The sequence below is a fragment of the Coenobita brevimanus genome, chromosome 69 (genome assembly GCF_032717465.1).
Source record: "Coenobita brevimanus isolate Jiangsu-jjx chromosome 69, ASM3271746v2, whole genome shotgun sequence".
Taxonomy (NCBI): Eukaryota; Metazoa; Arthropoda; class Malacostraca; order Decapoda; family Coenobitidae; genus Coenobita; species Coenobita brevimanus.
In genome coordinates this window covers 358,824-378,237 of record NC_137022.1, presented here as the reverse complement: position 1 = coordinate 378,237, position 19,414 = coordinate 358,824, and the positions used below count along the sequence as shown (strand labels likewise).

The 19,414-nt window shown below is 40.9% G+C and overlaps 1 protein-coding gene across 1 annotated transcript in view; it reads left to right on the top strand.

Annotated features, from left to right (window-relative positions):
- The window catches only part of LOC145405985 (tectonic-like complex member MKS1), a 77,944-nt gene that overhangs the window by 34,991 nt on the left and 23,539 nt on the right, over positions 1-19,414 (top strand). The window contains exons 9-11 of the mRNA XM_080277167.1: positions 7,984-8,112; positions 11,706-11,804; positions 13,772-13,926. Of these exons, the coding sequence (XP_080133293.1) occupies positions 7,984-8,112; positions 11,706-11,804; positions 13,772-13,926 (383 nt within the window). The remainder of the gene's footprint in view (positions 1-7,983; positions 8,113-11,705; positions 11,805-13,771; positions 13,927-19,414) is intronic.

Sequence of the window (19,414 nt, the reverse complement as noted above, 5' to 3'; positions counted from 1 at the left end):
TGCGCATTGCGCACCGCAGCCATGCGCAATTTTGCGCTTGCACACATGAAAAGGCAGGTGCGCAAACGCAAACTTAGTTACGCTTGCACAACTAAATTTGCACTTGTGCACCTGCCTTGCGCACCTGCCCTGTGGATTGCGCACTGCACAGTCCAAAGGACACGTGGTCTTGGGAGCTTCCCGCATGGCTGGACAATGGATGGGAGAGGCTGGGGCGGGTCGTGAGGGTGGGTTGGTGAGGGGAGGCGGTAGGGAAGGGGGTTGTAGCATTTCTTAATATGCTTCAACAGAGATAATAATGTACAGTATTTTTAATATTTTAAAAATTATTATTATTAGTAAATAATAATAAATATACATTATTTATTAAGATTAGCATATGCAATTCCTTACAAAAACCATTAACACATATTATTTAAATCAAATATCCACAGCCTAGTAATTTATAAGGCTGTGGATATTTGATTTAAATACTGTTTTCATGATTTTTTATTTTTTTGTAACGAATTACATATGCTATTGTATATCTATATTGAATTATTAAATAAATTGTCTTGACAAGACGAGAGAGAGAGAGAGAGATAAAGAGCATTACTCTGAGAGAGAGAGAGAGAGAGAGAGAGAGAGAGAGAGAGTAAATACAGGAATGGCAAAGGAGCTTCCCTTTGAGTGTGGAGATAAGGCATAAACTTCGTCCCTCTTCTCTCTCTTATTCTCCATTCCTTCCCTCCTCTCTCTCTTATTCTCCATTCCCTCCCTCCTCTGTCGGAGAGAGAGAGAGAGAGAAAATACGGGAATGGCAAAGGAGCGTCCCTTTGAGTGTGGAGATAGGGCATAAACTTCGTCCCTCTTCTCTATCTTATTCTCCATTCCTTCCGTCCTCTCTCAATTATTCTATTCCTTCCCTCCTCTCTCTCTTATTCTCCATTCCCTCCCTCCTCTGTCGGAGAGAGAGAGAGAGAGAGAGTTGATGATACAGTAATCATGTGATCTTTGCCAATGCCTTGGTAAATATAGGCTGTTTTTCCTGGACAATGACCTACTGTACCTCAGTCACTGCAGGTGGTGGGCAGGTTGCTAATTTAGTAATTTATTTAGTTATACCAATATACATTTTACAGTAATTCCCACAAATATATGCAAATGATTTGTGCTAGCGTTTTGCGTCATTGCACAAGCTAAATATTAGATTGCTCACTTGCGCAAATTACAAATAATAGAAAATAATAATAATTAAAAGTAAGTAAGTAGGTATGCTGTTTTATTTAAATATCTCAATATTTTTCAGCAATTCCCAAAAATTTATGCAAATGGTTTGCACTTGCGCTTTGCAACATTGCGCAAGCTAAATATTTGTCAGATTGCGCATTTGCGCTTGCGCAAGGTAGTGAACTGTGGATTGCGCTTTGTGCTTGCGCAAGGTCCTTCTTCATTTGTGCTGCCCACCACTGGTTCTTTTATATGAAAGGAGAATATAAGAAAATTAAAGGTCTTGGTATTTAGCCCTTAAAAGGCAAGCTACTTTCTGGTTTAACATCTGGTAAAACATTCATAAATGGAGCACAGCAGCTGAACAAATGAATAATGTAATGTTACTCGCTTCAAATTGTGCGCAGGCAGGGAGGTGGTGAGAGGTGAGTGAGATGAGTGGTGGCATGTTAAGGCCACGCTCAGTGGCTGGTAGCTGAGAGGAGGCAGACAGAGAGTCTTGTTTTCTGTTCTTACTTGTAACAGCAGACTAAAAAATATTATTTTTACATTATGTACAATCTAAGACACAGCTGTCTTCCCAGGTGTGTCAGAAGAAAATTTACTATATATCTATCTGTCTATTACCAGATGCCTTAATCCCGTAAGGGTTGGCCACAAACTAATCGTCTCCGTGTAACACCGTCCAATGCCACATCACTGCCTTGTTCTCAGCTCACACCCCCCTCTCATATACCTTTCCACTCTATCCCTCCATCTCATCCTTGGCCTCCCCCTTCCTCTTTCCATCTCCAGCATACTCTCTCATCATTAGTCCCTCTCTTTCCATCCTCTGCACATGGCCAAACCACCTCTGTACTTATCCTAACACTTTCTATCACTTTCACATCCACACCACAGCATACTTTCACATCATCATTTGTCAGTCTCTCTCCATGTGACTCCAACCCATGCATCTCTCAAATAACTCATTTCTTCTCCTCTCATTCTTGACTTGTGTCCTTCCAACAAGGTCCAAGCTTCATTTCCATACATTAGAGTTGGTATCACAATACTGTAACGACCTTTTTACTTCCATGCTCACTTCCCTGTTCCTCATCACTGTTTTCAAAGAACCAGCAACCTTTCTTCCCTGTTGTACCCTTTCCAGCACTTCACCCTCTAAACTTCCATCCTTACCTATCACACTATATAAGTACAGTAATCCCTTTAAAACCCGGATGCCCAAGACCCGGACACCCCAAGTCCCAGACATTTTGGGCTTGGGTCCATTAGTCCAAGTCTCGGATTATCCTCTAAGACATCCTGACATCTGAGACACCAAAAATGGCCAAAAAACATCAAAATGCAAAAAACAGCCGATATGTGTATATCCCTACTCTAAATTTGCCACGCGGTGACAAACAGCTGTGTTTTGGCACGTAGTTCCGGCGACGTCCTCTAGAGCACCCCTGCGTCCTCCCCATTTCCCACCTACCTACTGTTGTGACTGCACACTCATTGCCATGGCTGCCCATGTGCTCGCTTTTGTAAATAAACAGTGAATAAACTGCAATACCTCGCCATTAGACCACATGGGAATTTACGGTGTTGTGCAATGTTAAGAAATTAGAATTCAGAGTGCAAAGGATTAAGTGCAGAGTGCAACACTGGTGTGTTGCAACTGGTGTGGCGCAAGTAAGAACAGAATGTGCATTGCTAAACAATTATAATTCACAGTGCAAAGGGTTAAGTTCAGTGCAACACTGGATTACTGTACGTGCATCAAATGCACTTTCACCACTGTCAGAGCCATAGAGGAGGCGAGTTAATCTTCGTGACGGCCATGGACGTATCCTGTACACTGCTAAATATTTTCCTCACTTTTACTTTCTCATTCTCTGGTTCCTTTTCATTTATTTTATGGTTTCTGTCCCTTATTTGTGTGAATAGGGTCTTAAATACAGTAGGTGCTGTGCATGTCCAGTAGTGAGTTATTTAGGTGGCTTTCAAAGTTAGGTTGGGTTGGGGTCTATAAGTACCTGTCCAGGGGCATTTTTCCCAAGTCCCAGACAAGACCAAGTCCCGGACGTTGCTTGGGCTTTATTATGTCGGATCTTAGGGGGATTACTGTACTGAAATGCACTTATATTTTCTGTTTCCTCCTCTTCCAACTGCACTGTACATTCAGTGACTTCACTGCTCCCAAAGACCATAAATTTACTCTATCTCACATTCACCTTTAGATTCTGTTTCATACACACACTCCCAAACTCATTCATTAAGCTTTGCAGTTCCCCTTCATCTTCACTTTACAATATCACCTGCAAACAACTGTACAGGGAGTTTCCTAACACTGCCTTCTCTTGTTAGGGTCATTCCAACATCCACTACCTTACCTTGTATCTCTTTTATAACCCCATCCATATACAGATTGAACAACCATGGGGACATGACACGTCCTTGTTTCAGTCCAACATTCAGATAGAAAAATTCACTCAGTTCACAATCCCCATGCACTGCAGCCTTAGCCCCCTCATACGTACTCTTCACGGCATTCAACAACTTCCCATTTTCATCCATGAAGGCTGCATACAACTTCTTTTCCTTCTGTAGAAACTTTTCCACAAAAGACTTAAGAATGAATATCTGATCTACACAACCACTTCCACTCCTAAAACCTTCATGTTCTTCTCCAACTAATTCCTCTATTATTTATCTAACTCTGTCAGTAAGTAACCTACCATAAACTTTCCCTATTACACCAAGAAGACAAATGCCCCTGTGATTACCACACACTTCTTTTTCCCCCTTTCCTTTGTTCAAAGAATAATTATACCTGACTTCTAATCCTCTGGGACTACCTTTCTCCCAGGCCAATCTGCACATCTTTCATATCCATTCTACTACTATCTCTCCCCCAAGCTTCAGCATTTCATCACACACTTCATCAATTCCTGGGGCTTTTCCCATTTTGACTTTCTTCATTACTTCCATAATTTTGATCCTACTGATTTCTTCCTCTCTTCTCACCTCCCTCCTTCTCCCGGCCATTCCACAGCCACTTATACTTGCATTACTTTCATTCTTGATGTTTAACAATTTCTTAAAGTGTTCTCTCAATCTGCTCACTTTTTCTCCCCTCTCCACTAGCAGTCTACCATTTATATCTTTCACTCCCCAACTTACATCTTTATCACCCTGTCCAACTCACTTTATCTCTTTCCAAAAATTTTCTTACATTCCCTCCACTTTACACTTAAATTCCTTCCAAATTCCTTATCCACTTTCTTCTTACTCTCCCTTACTAATCTTTTCACCTCTCTCTTCCTCTCTTATCACTGCTTTCAAAGAACCAGCAACCTTTCATCCTTGTTGTACCCATTCAAGCACTTCACCTTCCAAACTTGCATCCCTATTTGTCACTCTACCCACATACTTAAATGCATTCACATTTTCCTGTGTGTTAATTTGAAGCAACCACTCTGTAGTGCATGGGTTATGTTGTGTCTGAGCAGTATGGTTATAATTCCTCTTGATATGATGTTTCTATTTTCACCTATTTTCTATCACTCCCTGACTCTTTTGTGTTTGCTCATTGATGTTTCCATTCTATTGCTGTACTTGGATGCTCAGCTTTATTTTTGTGGGCTCCTAGAGTCCCTGGACACTATGTACCATAGCTGCATCTAAGGATTGGCAGTGTCACCTTCCTCACCATCAGTATTAGCACCAGCATTCATCTTTCTTGTCCAACTAACTAACCTAGCACTGCTTAGACTTTGATGTAGCATCTTCCTGATCACTTCTCTCCTGTTATACTCTACCTTGATTCTTGTGCCCTTTGTGGCTCTGATCTTCTCCACTGTTACTTGAGATCCCTTACAGCTCTTCTCTTTTAGGTTGTTTTGAGCACAGTGCATATAAACAGAGTCATTGGAGGCACTTATGGATTACTGACCAACATGAGAGTGGCTTTTAATTACTGTATATGGATGAGGAAATGCTGAGGGAATTGATAGTGACCATGATAAGACCAAGACTAGAGTACGCGGCTGTGGTATGGTCGCCTCATTCGAAGAAGCATATTGATAAACTGGAGAGGGTTCAGCGGTTGGCAGGAAGGATGATACCATGCTTAAGGGAACTGACCTACGAGGAGAGATTGGAAAAACTGAAGTTACCAACACTGCACGAGAGAAGGGAAAGAGGTGACTGATCACGATATTTAGAAATGTAAGAGAATTGGAAAGGATGGATAGAGAGGATCTTTTTGTGCTGGATGACGGAAGAACAAGAGGTCATGACTTCAAGTTGAGGAAAAGCAGATGTCTTAATGATCTTTAAAGGTTCAGTTTCCCAAATAGAAGCATAGGTATTTGGAGTGATTGTGATGAAGAGATGGTACAGGCAAGAGTCATTCATGTGTTTAAAACTAGACTGGATAAATGTAGATATGGAGACAGGACAACACAGGCATAGCTCAGTTCCAGTATACTACAAATAGGTAAATACACACTGATAGTGTACCTGATTCTTCACTAGTTGGAGGCCAGCTTCCTGAAAGTGAACAGTGCTTCTATCTTATGATTACTTATCTGTGTTGTAATTCATTCATGTAATTAAATTTCAGTATTAAGCACTTGACATACACTGTTGTACTCGTCAGGAAAAGTTTACTTTGACAACTTTGGGGTCAGCCTTACAAGGATTGGGCTGGGAGGCAGTTCTTCTTCATGGGATCTGCCCTTGGTATAAAAGTACAATATGTTTGTTATCTCCCCATATGTGTGGTCCAGGTGAATGTGCCATATACTTGTAAACTGTTGCCCTTTTATGGCAGACATCACATCTCACATGTGTTCTGTGGCATCTGTGCACACTGTGCATTCACAGATATGCTGCCATGATGATGCCATCCAGAGTATCATCTCGTCAGTTTTGTTCAGCCAACTTTCATGAGAGACACAAGGCCTCCATCTCAGAATGGATGCTTCATATTCATGACCGCCTTCTTATTCTTAGCTCTCTCCCTGTCTGCCTTAGGATCTGTGAAGTAGAGAGTAGAGAGCCATTTTATGTAGTTCCCTCACTCCCCTTTTTTTTTGGGGGGGGGGGGAAGGAAGGGGAGGAAATGTTACCATCTACAGTATTCATTTTACATAATACTATCTTCACCTGTCTGTGTTGTGAATGATGAGTTAGATGATCTGTGGTACAGAAAGACTTTCAGGATTTTGGATTGCAATGATATAACCAGGAAATTGGTGCCTGGTGGACCAGTGGGTTAAGATAGTCCAGATGGATGTGACTGATAGGAGTTAAAGCTCAGGGGGTATTTGGGGTTTATTGTTCAAGTAATGCTGCTGAGTGTTAAGAGACTGGTCACCATGGGGTTCAGATTCAGATGAGCCAGGGGTAGCATCTGTTACTACTACTGCCATCCACAGTCTGATTATCCTGCCACCATACATCACCTGCACTCATTTATATAGTTCCAGATTTTGTTTGAGGTGTACATTTGTGTACTGTAAGAGCAGTTGTCATGGTTGCTTTATTATACTAATTCATTTGAATACTTATTCATGTATTATAGATGGATTTTTAAGTTCAAATATGAGGATAAAAAAATATGTTCTTGGCTTAGGGACAGGAGAGAAAGATTACTGTCCATATACTGCGTTTGCAATGTTGTGTAAAAGATGGCACAAAGACACAGTAATGGAGACTAGAAACCTCTCTTTGATCTGTACTGGCTTAGGGTAATGATGGGTCCATTTCCTAACACTTTGGCTTTCTATTATTCCCTAGATCAGGGCTCTTATGTTCCAGATCTCCTTCCAACCCATATGAACATGGAAAAATAAATGCTATATTTGAGACTTGCCCACGTCTCACTATGACTTCTGCATTCCACTCCTAACACATTCTGCATTCAAAGATCCCTTAGCATGGACGGAGAGCCCTCTCAATGTCAGGAGAGGCAACAGCTCCCTGAACCTCTTCCAACCACTCCTCACTCTAGCCACAGAGCTAGCTCCAGCCCCACCTCCAGCATATAACATGTCTCCCAAGGAACAAAACTCTTCAACATAATTCCTTTAAATTTTTGGGAAATATATGGTTTAGTTTAATCAGCAGATAGACCTTACCAGTTCATTTCTTATTGTCACAGTTTGTTTTCCATATTTTTCTTAATATCTTTAGGGTTAAGTGGTAGGTGGTGGCAACCATCATCCACTCACTTGATGTAGTGCTGCTTACTTCTTCCTTAGCCTTTATCATTCTTTTTCTGTGCCTGCTCTCCTTTCTTCCTGTTTCTCCCATCTTTCCTGTCACTTCTTATTGCTTTTCTTTCCTTTACAGGTGGCTTTACATTGAGTGACAAGCCAAATGGTTTCCTGTAAGCCAGGTTTCCTGTAAGCCAGGAAACCATTTACAACGCTGGGTGGTAACCATATAACCAAACCATACGTGCTCCCTACGTGTCAACAAGTGGGGTGGTGGAGGGTTAGTGCCTCTCTCCATAAAACAAATAACTCAAAGTCAAATGGCCACCCCTTACGGGATTATGGCATCTGGCAATAGATAGATAGAGACTTGTAAAATACTGACCTGTCTTCTTTTGGCTTGGATGGAATGATAATGACTGAAAATTGATTCTTCAGTCATGTAAAGCTACCAAGGAGATTAGGCTGGTCATCTACCCTCAGTTGTACTGAGCTTCAGTTCAGAAGGGGATAATAGGGTAATATAGGATTGGCTTTTATTGTAGATCAGCTTGTACTTTTGCAGGATGGAGAAGCAACATTGAGAGTGAATGTGAAGGGTTGACACCAGCCTGTGCAGTGAGCTACATTGATGACATCCCCACAGCCCACTACTCTACACCCTTCACTTTCGACTTCACACGACTCCATTCAGGTAAAATCTACTCACCCCATCCATTAGAAAGCAAAAGGAATTGAAACAATTGCTATAATTCATCAACCTTGACTTAGGAACAGATTTCTTTTTCCTCTTCCAGTTTATTTAGTCTGACTCTTTACCATTTCCAAAATACCTTTTTTTTCCTTTTTGAATAACAGAACAGAGGAAGGAAAAACAAATGAATAAAAAACAAAATAATCCATACACCAGATTATTGGTGTCCTCCATTCATAAGAAATTTGTAACAGTTGGACTTGAACAGCTGTAGGTCAAAGTTTGGGGGGAAACAACTCTGGGGAAACGACTTCCAAAGAGATGCAGTTTGGGGAATAAAAGATTTCCGATAGGCGAAAGTTCTGCAATATGGCAGTGTGACATTCCAGTCATGAGTGCTTCCAGATGCCTGCATAGCACAGGAGAAGGCATGGAGAGGTGACACAATGGATGAAACTTCGTCTCAGCGTGTGCCATAAAAGTATCTGTAAAATAATGCATGGGAGGCAACATTCCTTCTTACCTGTAGGGAAGGTAGTTTATTTGTAATAGGAGTGTTATTAATAATTCGAACAGGTTTGTTCTGAATTTTGTCTGGTTGTTTTTGTGCAACCTCTCCACATCCATTCCACAAAGGTGAGCAATATTCCAGCTGAAAGTGCACATGATTCTTATAATTTATAGCTAACTGCTAGTCAGTGAAGAAGCTACGAATTCTGTACAATAATCCAAGTTTCTTTGAGGCAGTTTTAGCAAGTGATATGAAATGAAAGGTTCAGCTGAGGGCATTGTTAAGTGAAACAACTAGAATTTCAATACTTTTGGAGATAAGAATATTAGTAGCACTGTAGGACTAACACCATATTCTGGTGTTAGTCTCTTGTTATGGATCCACATTTTTTATGAAGATGTGGCACTTACAAGCCAAGTAAACATGGACAGAGTATAGTTGCCAGAGAAGTACTAGTTGTCAATGAAGTACAGTACTAATTATCAAAGAAATGCTAGATGTTAACCCTTGTACACATGATGACTCAAAACGAGTCAAAACGGTGTTAGTCTGAAGAGGAACTTATGACACACTATGATGCATTTGTTAGTGTTGGTCTCAAGGGATGCCAATTAGGCAGTTCTGGATAAAAATATTCACCAAAAATTATGTTTTAGTATGAAATGTGTCAGTATGTGGTGAGGCATAGGGGAGGGTGTCTATTTCCAGGCCAACACTCTCAAATGGTCGGCATTCTCTCAGTTTTTGGCTTGGGGAGGGGGGGACACGCCCGATTTTTGGTGAAGTACTCGAAAACTATTGGTCGTATCAGAATTCTGACAACACCACGTGAAAGCTCGTAAAATTCTGCTTCTAGACAAATGCTTAGCTCTTGCATTATGCAGGCAAAATTTTGTGCTAGAGTGTAGGGCAGTAATATTCACTGTTGAACAACTTTATTCTCACCTCATTTCAGTACTTTCACAATACTTTTACTCATCAATTTTGTGTGTTTTTATTAGCTCATCATATAGTACTGTATAAACATCAGGGAAGATAATGGTATACAATTTATACCAGTATAACTAATTTCTTGGGCAAATAAAGTACATGGGAATGTTTTCCTTTGTGCACGAGTCCCGCTTGCCCTCTAAGTATTTTCTCTGATCATGTCACACACATACAGAAAACTTATGGTGCGGTGGGGGGTTAGAGAAATGCTATTTTTCAAAGAATAACTAGTTGTCAGATAAGTGCTAGTGGTCCTGCTAGTTATCAAGAAGTGTTGTAGGTTAGAGAAGTGCTGTACTGTGTCCATTTTAATTTGCTTTAAAATTGCCATCATTCCATCTTGAATGCTGAGCTGTAATGAGAGAACACTGGAATATAGTGCTAGTCATGAAGAATACAATGGAAAGGATGTAGAGCCATAGTATTGTCTTAATTTGGCACAGAACTGTGGGGAAGAAGCTGCAAAAGGATAGAAATCTTCACCAAGTTGTAGGTGAGAGACTGTTGTGGTAAATACCTAAATGTTGGTGGTTGTACAGTACTAGTGTTGATACTTACTGGTGGTGAAGGAGAAAGAAAGCAACCCTTATGCTGTATGTGTTATGAGCCTCTTTCATTTGATTATTTCTGTCACTAGATGGTTATATATTTTAGGTTCAAGAATTACTGAATTGTGGGGGTTTATATGGCCTTCACTACATGATGTTTTCTCTGAACTGGAAGACAATAATCTGTCAGTAGCAGGAATATGATAAGACCTCAGACTGAAGGGGTCAGAGGGGTAGGAGTATTAACTTGGAAATCTACCTGCATTGTATTGATTTGGGAATATGGCAACCCCACCACCCAGCACTTGTGTTGTAAGTAACCTCGTATAGCCGGGGACAAAAATTCATATAATACTCTACCTCTTCTCGCTACTTTCATATGCTGGCCAGTGTTCCTAATCTGAGAGAGGCTGGGTATTTTTCTTTGTCTGTAAATGAGTCTCATTAATGTGAAATGCAAGGGAGAAAAGTGGCAGACATGTCCTAAGTGTGAAGTAGATTTTGTGGAATAGTAGGCCAACTATTTTCTCCATCTGCTCATCCCATGCTATAAGTACCTGTATAGGGATGTTTGTATGTGGAGCTTCCTTTTTCCTCTGAATCCTTTTCCCAGTATATCAGAGACATCATAACTGTGTCTGAATGTTGGCATTTTACTAGGATGATGATAGAAAAACACATTCTAATTGTAAATGTACATTGTAAGAGAAAAAAAAGGCATATAAAATATGTTGCAAAGAAGTATCTACTGTATGTTGTACTGCATATAAAGGAACACAGCATTCAGTACTTTAGGTAAGCAGACACTAACAGCATGATTGTTAGTCAGTATTGATGATTATAATAATGTAATACTGGAAATGGAAGCAAAGAATAACATGCAGTGTTGTTTCTATCCATCCGTCATCCAATCCTACATTGCCCCAGGAGGAGCGTAGGAGCCCGAGGCTAGGCAGTTGGTCTCGACATTTAAGATGAGAGTGACCAGCCTCACTCATCCCTGAGTGGCATTTACATGACCAATAAACCCCAACCATCCCATGGATATAAACTTTCACCGGCTCAATCCGATTGGAGCACAATAATTACCCACTAAACCACCAGGCGCCAAAATTTGGTTATATGGTTGCAACCCTGCGTAGAAAATGGATTCCTGGTGTACAGGAAACCATTTGGCTTGTCACTCAGTGTAGAGTCACCCACAGGCAGAAGGAAGAGGAAAGAATGAAGGAAAGAGAGACAGAAGAGGGAGTGTAATGTCACCTGCAGGCAGAAGGACAAGGAAAGAATGAAGGAAAGAAAAACAGAAGAGGCTAGAAGGAAAGAAGGATGGAGGAGAGGAAAGGGCAGACACCCGACAGCAGCACTACATTGAGTGAGTGGATGGTGAGCGCCCCCACCTACCACAATTAGTTTTTAGTTTAGTTTCAGAAATTTTTCAGTAAAGGATATTATGACAAAGGGTGAATTTTTTTATGCAGAACTAACTTCTGTATCTGTGGTTTTTCCAAAGAATTTAAAATGATACAAATTTAAATTTTCAGGTACAGGTTGGCCCATGCTTTTGTTGGGTGCCTTTTCAGTTGACTGGCTTGGTCGGGACAGAGATGAAGGATATGCTTCCTTTACGCTTACTGGTCAAGGTTGGTTATGTGGAGCATTTATATGGTCAACCAACAGGTGACTCTAATTTTGAGTGATAAAGCACGTGACTTCCTGCATACCGGGATGCTTGTTATTGTTCTTGAGTGATTAGCCTTAGAACTGACATTATCTCTGGGATTGGGGAAGAGAAAGTACGGCCCTTGTACAGTAGACCCTCATTTTGCATGGCAAATGTATCGGTGAATTTTACCTTGCAAATTGATATGCACAAATTGCACCATTGAAACCCATGTTATATGGCTAATTGGTAAAGTGAATTCCAAAATTTTCCTAAAGTCCCCTCTTTGACTCAATCCTGATCATACCTAATATTCATTGTAGTACACATACAACCTCTAGGAACGTCACCGAGCATAAGAAAAGGTTAATTAAAGTGTACAAAGTGGAGGCAATGGCTCAGTTAGTAGAGAGGTGGCCTGCAGTCCTAATGGACCCAGGTTCAAATCTCCACTGGGGCAGGGAACAGTTTATGGATTTGAATTTCATAAAAGGCAGCCTTTACTGATCTCCTAGAAGACCTGCCAACATGTTGTAAAAATACCCACATGAATACCAATACATCAATCCTGTATGAGACAGCCCTAGCATGTATTCAATATGGATGGTGGGTGTTAGCTCCGAAGCGGTGGCATGTGGAGGTATATGGTATGTAGGAGGACTACTGGGCCTTGGTAGCAGGCTGTGAAGCCTATGCCCAGAGCCGGACACACACACAAAAAAAAAAGTCATTCATCTCACTAAAACTGTCCTACTTAGAGAAACGAGTTCACCTAGATAGACTACAGTGTATCTGTCACCCTTCTCTTTTTCTCTACCATTGTTAAATACAACTCAATTAAAATAATATTCCCTAAGTGTACTACAGCCCCTCACATCACATTTACTAACCACTTGCACTAAACTCTCGTAACAACAGACAGTAATACCTAACTTCTGCCAAAATTCTCTCTGCTGGTAGGTGGGGCTGGGGTTAGCTCTGTGGCTAAGGCAAGGAGTGATTGGAAGAAGTTCAGGGAGCTGTTGCCTCTCCAGACATTGAGGAGGCTGTTCCTCCAGGCAAAGGGATCTTTGTATGCAGCATGTGTTAGGAATGTAATGCTGTATGGTAGTGAGACCTGGGCTGTAAAGGAAGAGGATGTTCATAGGATGAGAAGTACAGAAATGACAGTGATTAGATGAATGTGTCATGCATCCTTGAATGTGAAACCTGCGGGGACTAGGTTTGTGACTGAAGAGTTTGGAGGAAGGATAGGACTGGATTGCATTGGTGTTATGATGAGGAGGGACAGACTGAGATGATTTGCACATGTTGAGAAGATGGAGGATGACAGTTGGGTGCAGAAACTGAGAAGTGTGAACATCGGGGATGGAGTTGTGAGAGGCAGACCCAAAAAGACCTGGGACGAGGTTATAGACTGTGACCTCAGAGACAAGGGACTGAATAGGGAGGCTGCCAAAGATCGAGCAACGTGGAGAGCCGCCATTAGGTGACTAAGGCTGACACATGCATGTTGGAGCATTTATAAATAATACAATATGACAATATGAGCAGCCAATTGAAACATTAAATTTCTGGCAGTACATTGGGTTTATGTCCATGAAGGTGTGGGACAACAGCAACAGAGTCCAATATATTTATATCTGGATTTCATGGTGCCATGAATTGTTCCGTGCAGATGGAAGAATTATATCCACGTGTGGAAATTGATGAGGATCCAAGTTGTATCTGTACAATAAACAGTTTTATATATGGTTATGATTCTTCTGGAGTTATATTTTCATGTTAAAGAAGGAGTTCATGAATTAAAAAAAGAGAAAAAATATGAGCTTGTAGCCTTTTAATATTTGGTTCTTTGATACAACAGAAGATAGTGGCAATGGTGGTGGTGGTGAGCAGGGTATCTGCACTGTAAACAGATATCCAAGATTAGTGGTTTTCGAACAGGAGGCAGTGGTGACAGTGAGCAGGATGGTATATTCACTGTTGGCACCTGGCGCCCGGCACAAACCTCACCTCTGGACAAGATGCGCAGGTTCTTCCTTGGAGGCTGCCAACTCATTACTGACCCAACTTACTTGGCCTTCCCTGTCTCCTCTCAGGTACTACAGCATATTTACTCTGACCTGGCAAAGATCCCTAATCCCTTTTTGTTCAGTTAATGATTAAGTGTATTCAGATTAAAGGCTTGATTTGTCTAGTAACCAAGGAGACTTTTTGCTTCATTATAATAAAGGCTTATTGAATTTCATGGAACCACATCTTAGTATTCAAGTTGTGCAAGTGATCAAGTTCCCTGAGATGAAAGCAGACAGACTACAGTATTAACATTAATATATTACGTCTTTTTCTTGCCTTTAATGTGTTGTGCATTTCATGTGAGGTAAGTAATCTTAAGATGGCTGAACATCTGTCTTTTTAGTTCTTGGAATTCTTTGACATGTTAAAAACAACATTTTAAACATCATTATGCTTGTTGCTATTGAGTAACGCTATTCTGTGTGACCGAGCAGATCCATCAACCGCAGACAAGCAACAGATCTTGCAGGGTCGTCCCATGCAGTGAACCAGTGTTCTCTTGCAGAATGTAGAGGTTTGGCTCCCAGATGGATGCCACATTTTTTTCTATCCACCCAGTTAACACGAGCACATTGTGAGCTCCGTGTCAACCGATTATTTGGTTATTTGGGTACCACCCAGCATTGTGAAACCATTTCACTTGTCAATCTGTTGAGCCTCCTGAAGTGGAAATAAGAGCATTAAAAGTTACAGGAAGGGTTGGAGAAATAGGAAGAAAGGAGGGCAGACACAGAAAAGAATGGTAAAGTGAAGGAAGAAATAGGCAGAGCTACATTATGTGAGTGGATGTGGTTGCCATCACTATCACCTACATCATTATGGTACTCTTTTTGTGTTGTCATGAATCCCATTAAATGGAATGATTTGAAAAGCTGTACTGTGATAACTTGCAATGATACCAGGCACAACTGTAAATGTGGGACTTGTGTGGCAACAACAGTTTAGTTTTGTTACCAGACACCTATCTTGGTTCCAGCCACCCAACCAGAACCTTCACATGTTCCCGTATATCCCACATTACCCCCTTCCTGCATCATCCCACATCTAGGATGCTATGAAAAATCTTTAAAAATTCTTCTCTACTGAAGCTAGGATTTAAAAGTGTAAAAAATTTAGTCATTACCCCCTCCAGATTACTGGCAGTATAAGAACAGTTCCTTTCATTTCAGCACACTCCATGCCTCTCTTGATGCCACCATTTCCCCCTCTCTTTCTGTGTTTAATGACATATGCCCATTATTAAACACTGTAGAAAATCATGCAGTAAAATGAGGTAAAAACTCACAAAGCCACGCCAACTTTGTTTGCATCAGCTAACTTCAAAGAGCAATTTTACTCTTTGCCTCATCTTTTACTGCTTACTGTGGCTGCAGCTTTTGCTGTCAGAAAATAGTCATTTAGTGTTCATGTGAAATATGTATAAATACAACAGTGTACAATATTGTACAATTACCAGCACTGATAACAGGTACAATGGCTGGTTCACTTGGATAGATGTGGCAAGAGTTTATTTGTTTATATCACATCTTTAGGGGAATGGAGCTGGCAGACCCTGCTATTATGACCAGGCCACAGTGTTTGAGATTCATTGTCCATATAAACTAAAGTTATTGGTATATAAAGTATATGTATGCATAGCACATCCATGCAAAATATAGCTCCTGTACTCATGATATATATAACTTAGACAAACATGTGTTGTTGTTGCTCAGCCCCAGTCCATCTGATCAAGCAGACCCGTTGACTGGAAGTTAGCAGCTGTCCCTTTAGGGTTGTCCCACAGGATCCCTACATCACTGATGTTTCTGCATCTTAGTGTTGCCAGTGCTGTGCTGTGCTCCATTATGTGTGTTATATCACTGTTTTGGGGAGAGCATTATAGAGATTGTCAAGCATGAAAGGATTGATCTTGCTAGTGAGTGTCTTGAGTGTGGAAGAGCTGTGTTATTTGGGGGACATTTTATGTGCTGGAGGTGGGGCTAGAGCTAGCTCTTCGGCTACGGTAAGGAGTGTTTGGACATTGAGAAGGCTCTCCTTCTGTGCTAAGGGATCTTTGAATGCAGCATATTTTAGGAATGTAATGCTTTGTGGTAGTGAGACCTGGGCAGTAATGGAGGAGGATATTTGCAGGCTCAAGCATACAGAAATGACAGTGATTAAATGGATATGTAGTGCATCCTTGAATGCAAGGCCTAGAGGGGCTAGGTTTATGTCTGAAGATTTGAGAGGGAGGATGGGACTGGAATGTGTTGGCGCTTTATGAGGAGGGACAGATTGAGATGGTTTGGGCATGTGGAGAGAATGGAGGATGACAATTGTGTGGGGAAAATGAGAACTTCGGGGGTAGTGTTGCGAAAGCAGACTAAAAAAAGACCTGGGACGAGGTCATTGAGTGTGACCTCAAGGATAAGTGACTGAACAGGGAAGCTGCCAGAAATCAAGCAGCATGGAGAACCACCATTAGATGACCAAAGCTGACACATGCAAGCATGTTGGAGCCTTTATAAATGACACAAAAACTAATCTACAAGTTAGGCATGTGTCATCTGTAATTCTACCCAACCCAAATCTAAGCTGGTAGTTGAGGAGGTCTGGATGATGTCCTGCTCTAAGCCTAGTTAGATGAACTCGATCATCTTTGTTTAAAGATATCTCTGCTGGGTGGATGTCAGGAGGGTAGGGCATGTAGTATGGTACTGTGAGTGAGGTGTTGTATTGCCCTATGAATGAAGTGAGTATGTAGGTGTTTTTTATTTTGCTAGTGTTGGAATGTTTGGAGGCGAGATATTGCTGTAGAGGGTTTCATAATGTTTTTGTGGTGATTTTTTTTTTTTTTTTTTGTCTATAGTCGGTTTCAGGGAGTCTGATGCACCGATTTTGCCAGCTGAGGACAGGTGGAATTGGTAACACTGCACGATACTCTTTTATTATTAGAGATAAACCTGAACGACATTGATAACAAAGCTAAGTAAAGTCGCAACTGGATGCATATGGACAACAGTCAGCAGCTGATTTATTTGTTTAAATTCAGTTCATCATGTTTGATTTCATTCACACTGCATGCGATTTTATTATGGCAGCATAGTTCAGCTGTTATTTTCTCATGGGGTTTGCTTTACTCTTAATTTTCTTTCTTCCACCATTAACAAAAGTTTGGTTCATTCTACAGTGATGTAATCCATTACTTTCCCGGCTCCTGTCTGTCAAGGGGACATAGACACATCATGCTTGAGGAGAGAGTGCATGGTGGCCAGGGATAGGGTGTATGTCTGTCTGTCTGTATGTCTATCTGTTATGATACTTATGAAAATGTTCAGGAAAATCAAACACCAAACTTATTAATGAAGAAGTAATTTTATTGAACCTGACTGTGCATACAAACAAATGCAGATTATTAAAGCTATTGTTACCCATGAAGGTAGTGAAAATGTGTATGTACACTATATGTATTGAGAATAGCATGTATTGGCCCCAGTGAGGTGTGTGTGTGTGGGGGGGGGTTACACAAATTATAATTATTGGAAGTTAAGCTAAGCGTATTTGGGGTAAGGTTGTATATTAGTAGATGAGATAATAAAAGGCATAGCACAGACTGTACTGTAGACTGTGACACTGTGTAATAGTGGTGGGAAAAACATTCGAGCCTTCACAGGACCTTGGGACCACCTTGATATGAACGTTTGAATTCCCGCCACAGTTGCTAACTGTGTCTGTATGCGTCCAGTTGCGACTTTACTTAGTTTTGTTATCAGTGTCTTTCAGGTTTATCTCCAATAATTTAAAAGGCACATATTTATCATTAGAGATATCATTGCTTTAAGTTGTATCTGTATAATCCGGTATCTTACAAATAAATGAGGGCCTCGGTTGGAATACGAAGTCAATTTGGTGCACATTCAAACATGACGGGAATTGACCAATCACTGCCCTACAGCATCACGCAGTGTTACCAATTCCACCTGTCCTCAGCTGGCAAAATCAGCGCATCAGACTCCCTGGAACCGAGTATATTTGTGTTGTGTGTCTCCATCATGTAATGACAGGGATGTTGAGTATTGGAACAGACTGCTGCATAGATTTCGTATCCCTCATATCAAGGTATTCTCTGACAGGAGGACTTTAGTTTCAGAGTGCGAGCTGTGGGAGTAGTTTTGGTGCAGGCATTGCTGATGCATAGGACATTGTTCTATATAATTGGTAGGGTGCTGTACTGGGTATTAGATAGCATGGGAGCCCATGCTGGGGAGGTACAGGACATCACTAATCTAATGTATTATTTGTAGAATTAGGAGAGTGTTCTTTTTGTTGGCCAAAGTTTGGCCCCGTTGATGTCATGTGGAACTCTGTTAGGGAGGTTTTGTGTTCACGATGACTTGCCCTGGAATGTAACATGTGCTTGTCTATTAGAAAAGTAGTTAGCAGGCCAATTTTTGATGCCTTCCATATTTGTATTGTATATCTTGGTGATTTGTTTGTGTCATGAGATAGCATTGAAGGCTTTACTAATATCTGTTATTGCTTGAAGCGTACACTGAGTTGGTGCCATGTTGATGCCGTTCGATGTTTATTGTGTAAGATTAGTCAATAAGGTGCTTGTAGAGTGCAGTGCTCTGAATCCATGTTGTGAAGGAGCAAGGGGGACATGAGGAGCAACTTTGTTGAGAATGATGCATTCAGTTATTTTGGATGGTGTGCTAAGTTAGTTATGGGTCAGTACAAAGATGAGAGTGTAGGGTCTGTTTGGTTTGAGGTAAGTGATAATTGTTCCATGTTTCCAAATATTGGGAGTGCTATGGTGTGCATGTGAGTAGTTGCTGATGTTTTTGAAGGCTTGGATGCCTTGTGGTCACAAAAGTTTCAGCTGCAGGTTGCTGATGCTATCCAGACCTGTGTTTATAGAGTTTTTTGTTTTCTGGATAATGTTAAGTGTCTGTTCTGGAGTGAAGGGGGTTGCATTGTGATTGAGTGGAAAGGACTCTATGTGTTGAGAGAGCTGCTTTTCAGACTCAGTGCGTGTTGGTGTTAAGTGACTTGTGTTGCACAGTGGTTTACAAGTACTGTATGTTTGCTTGTTCTTTATAGGAAGGGATGTGTTAGGTGTTGGAAGTGTTGGCAGCATGGGTCTTGGAAGTGCATGCTTGTGATTTAATGATATTGTCAAGTGTTTTGTGGAGCTGAGAGAGGTCCGTGGAGTGACTGTGTGTTGCAACAAAAGTCTTCCATTTTTCATTTTCTTTGTTCTTCCAGTTCTTCATTTTCTTTGTATTAATTTTGTTGTTGATCTCACCGTGCAGATGTTATCTAGTGTGTGTGTCAGAGAGGTGAATCGTGTTTTTAAGTCTGTTGCATTGACTTATGAAGCAGGCAGTCTCTAGTGTGATTTTTGGATTGTAATATCTTCTGTTGCCTCATGGAATGTTGGAATGTGGTGTTTGTCCGCACTGAATATGATGTTCCTGAACTATGTAATGTGCCTGTTAATGTTGGTGATGTGTGTTTTGTTTGGTGTGT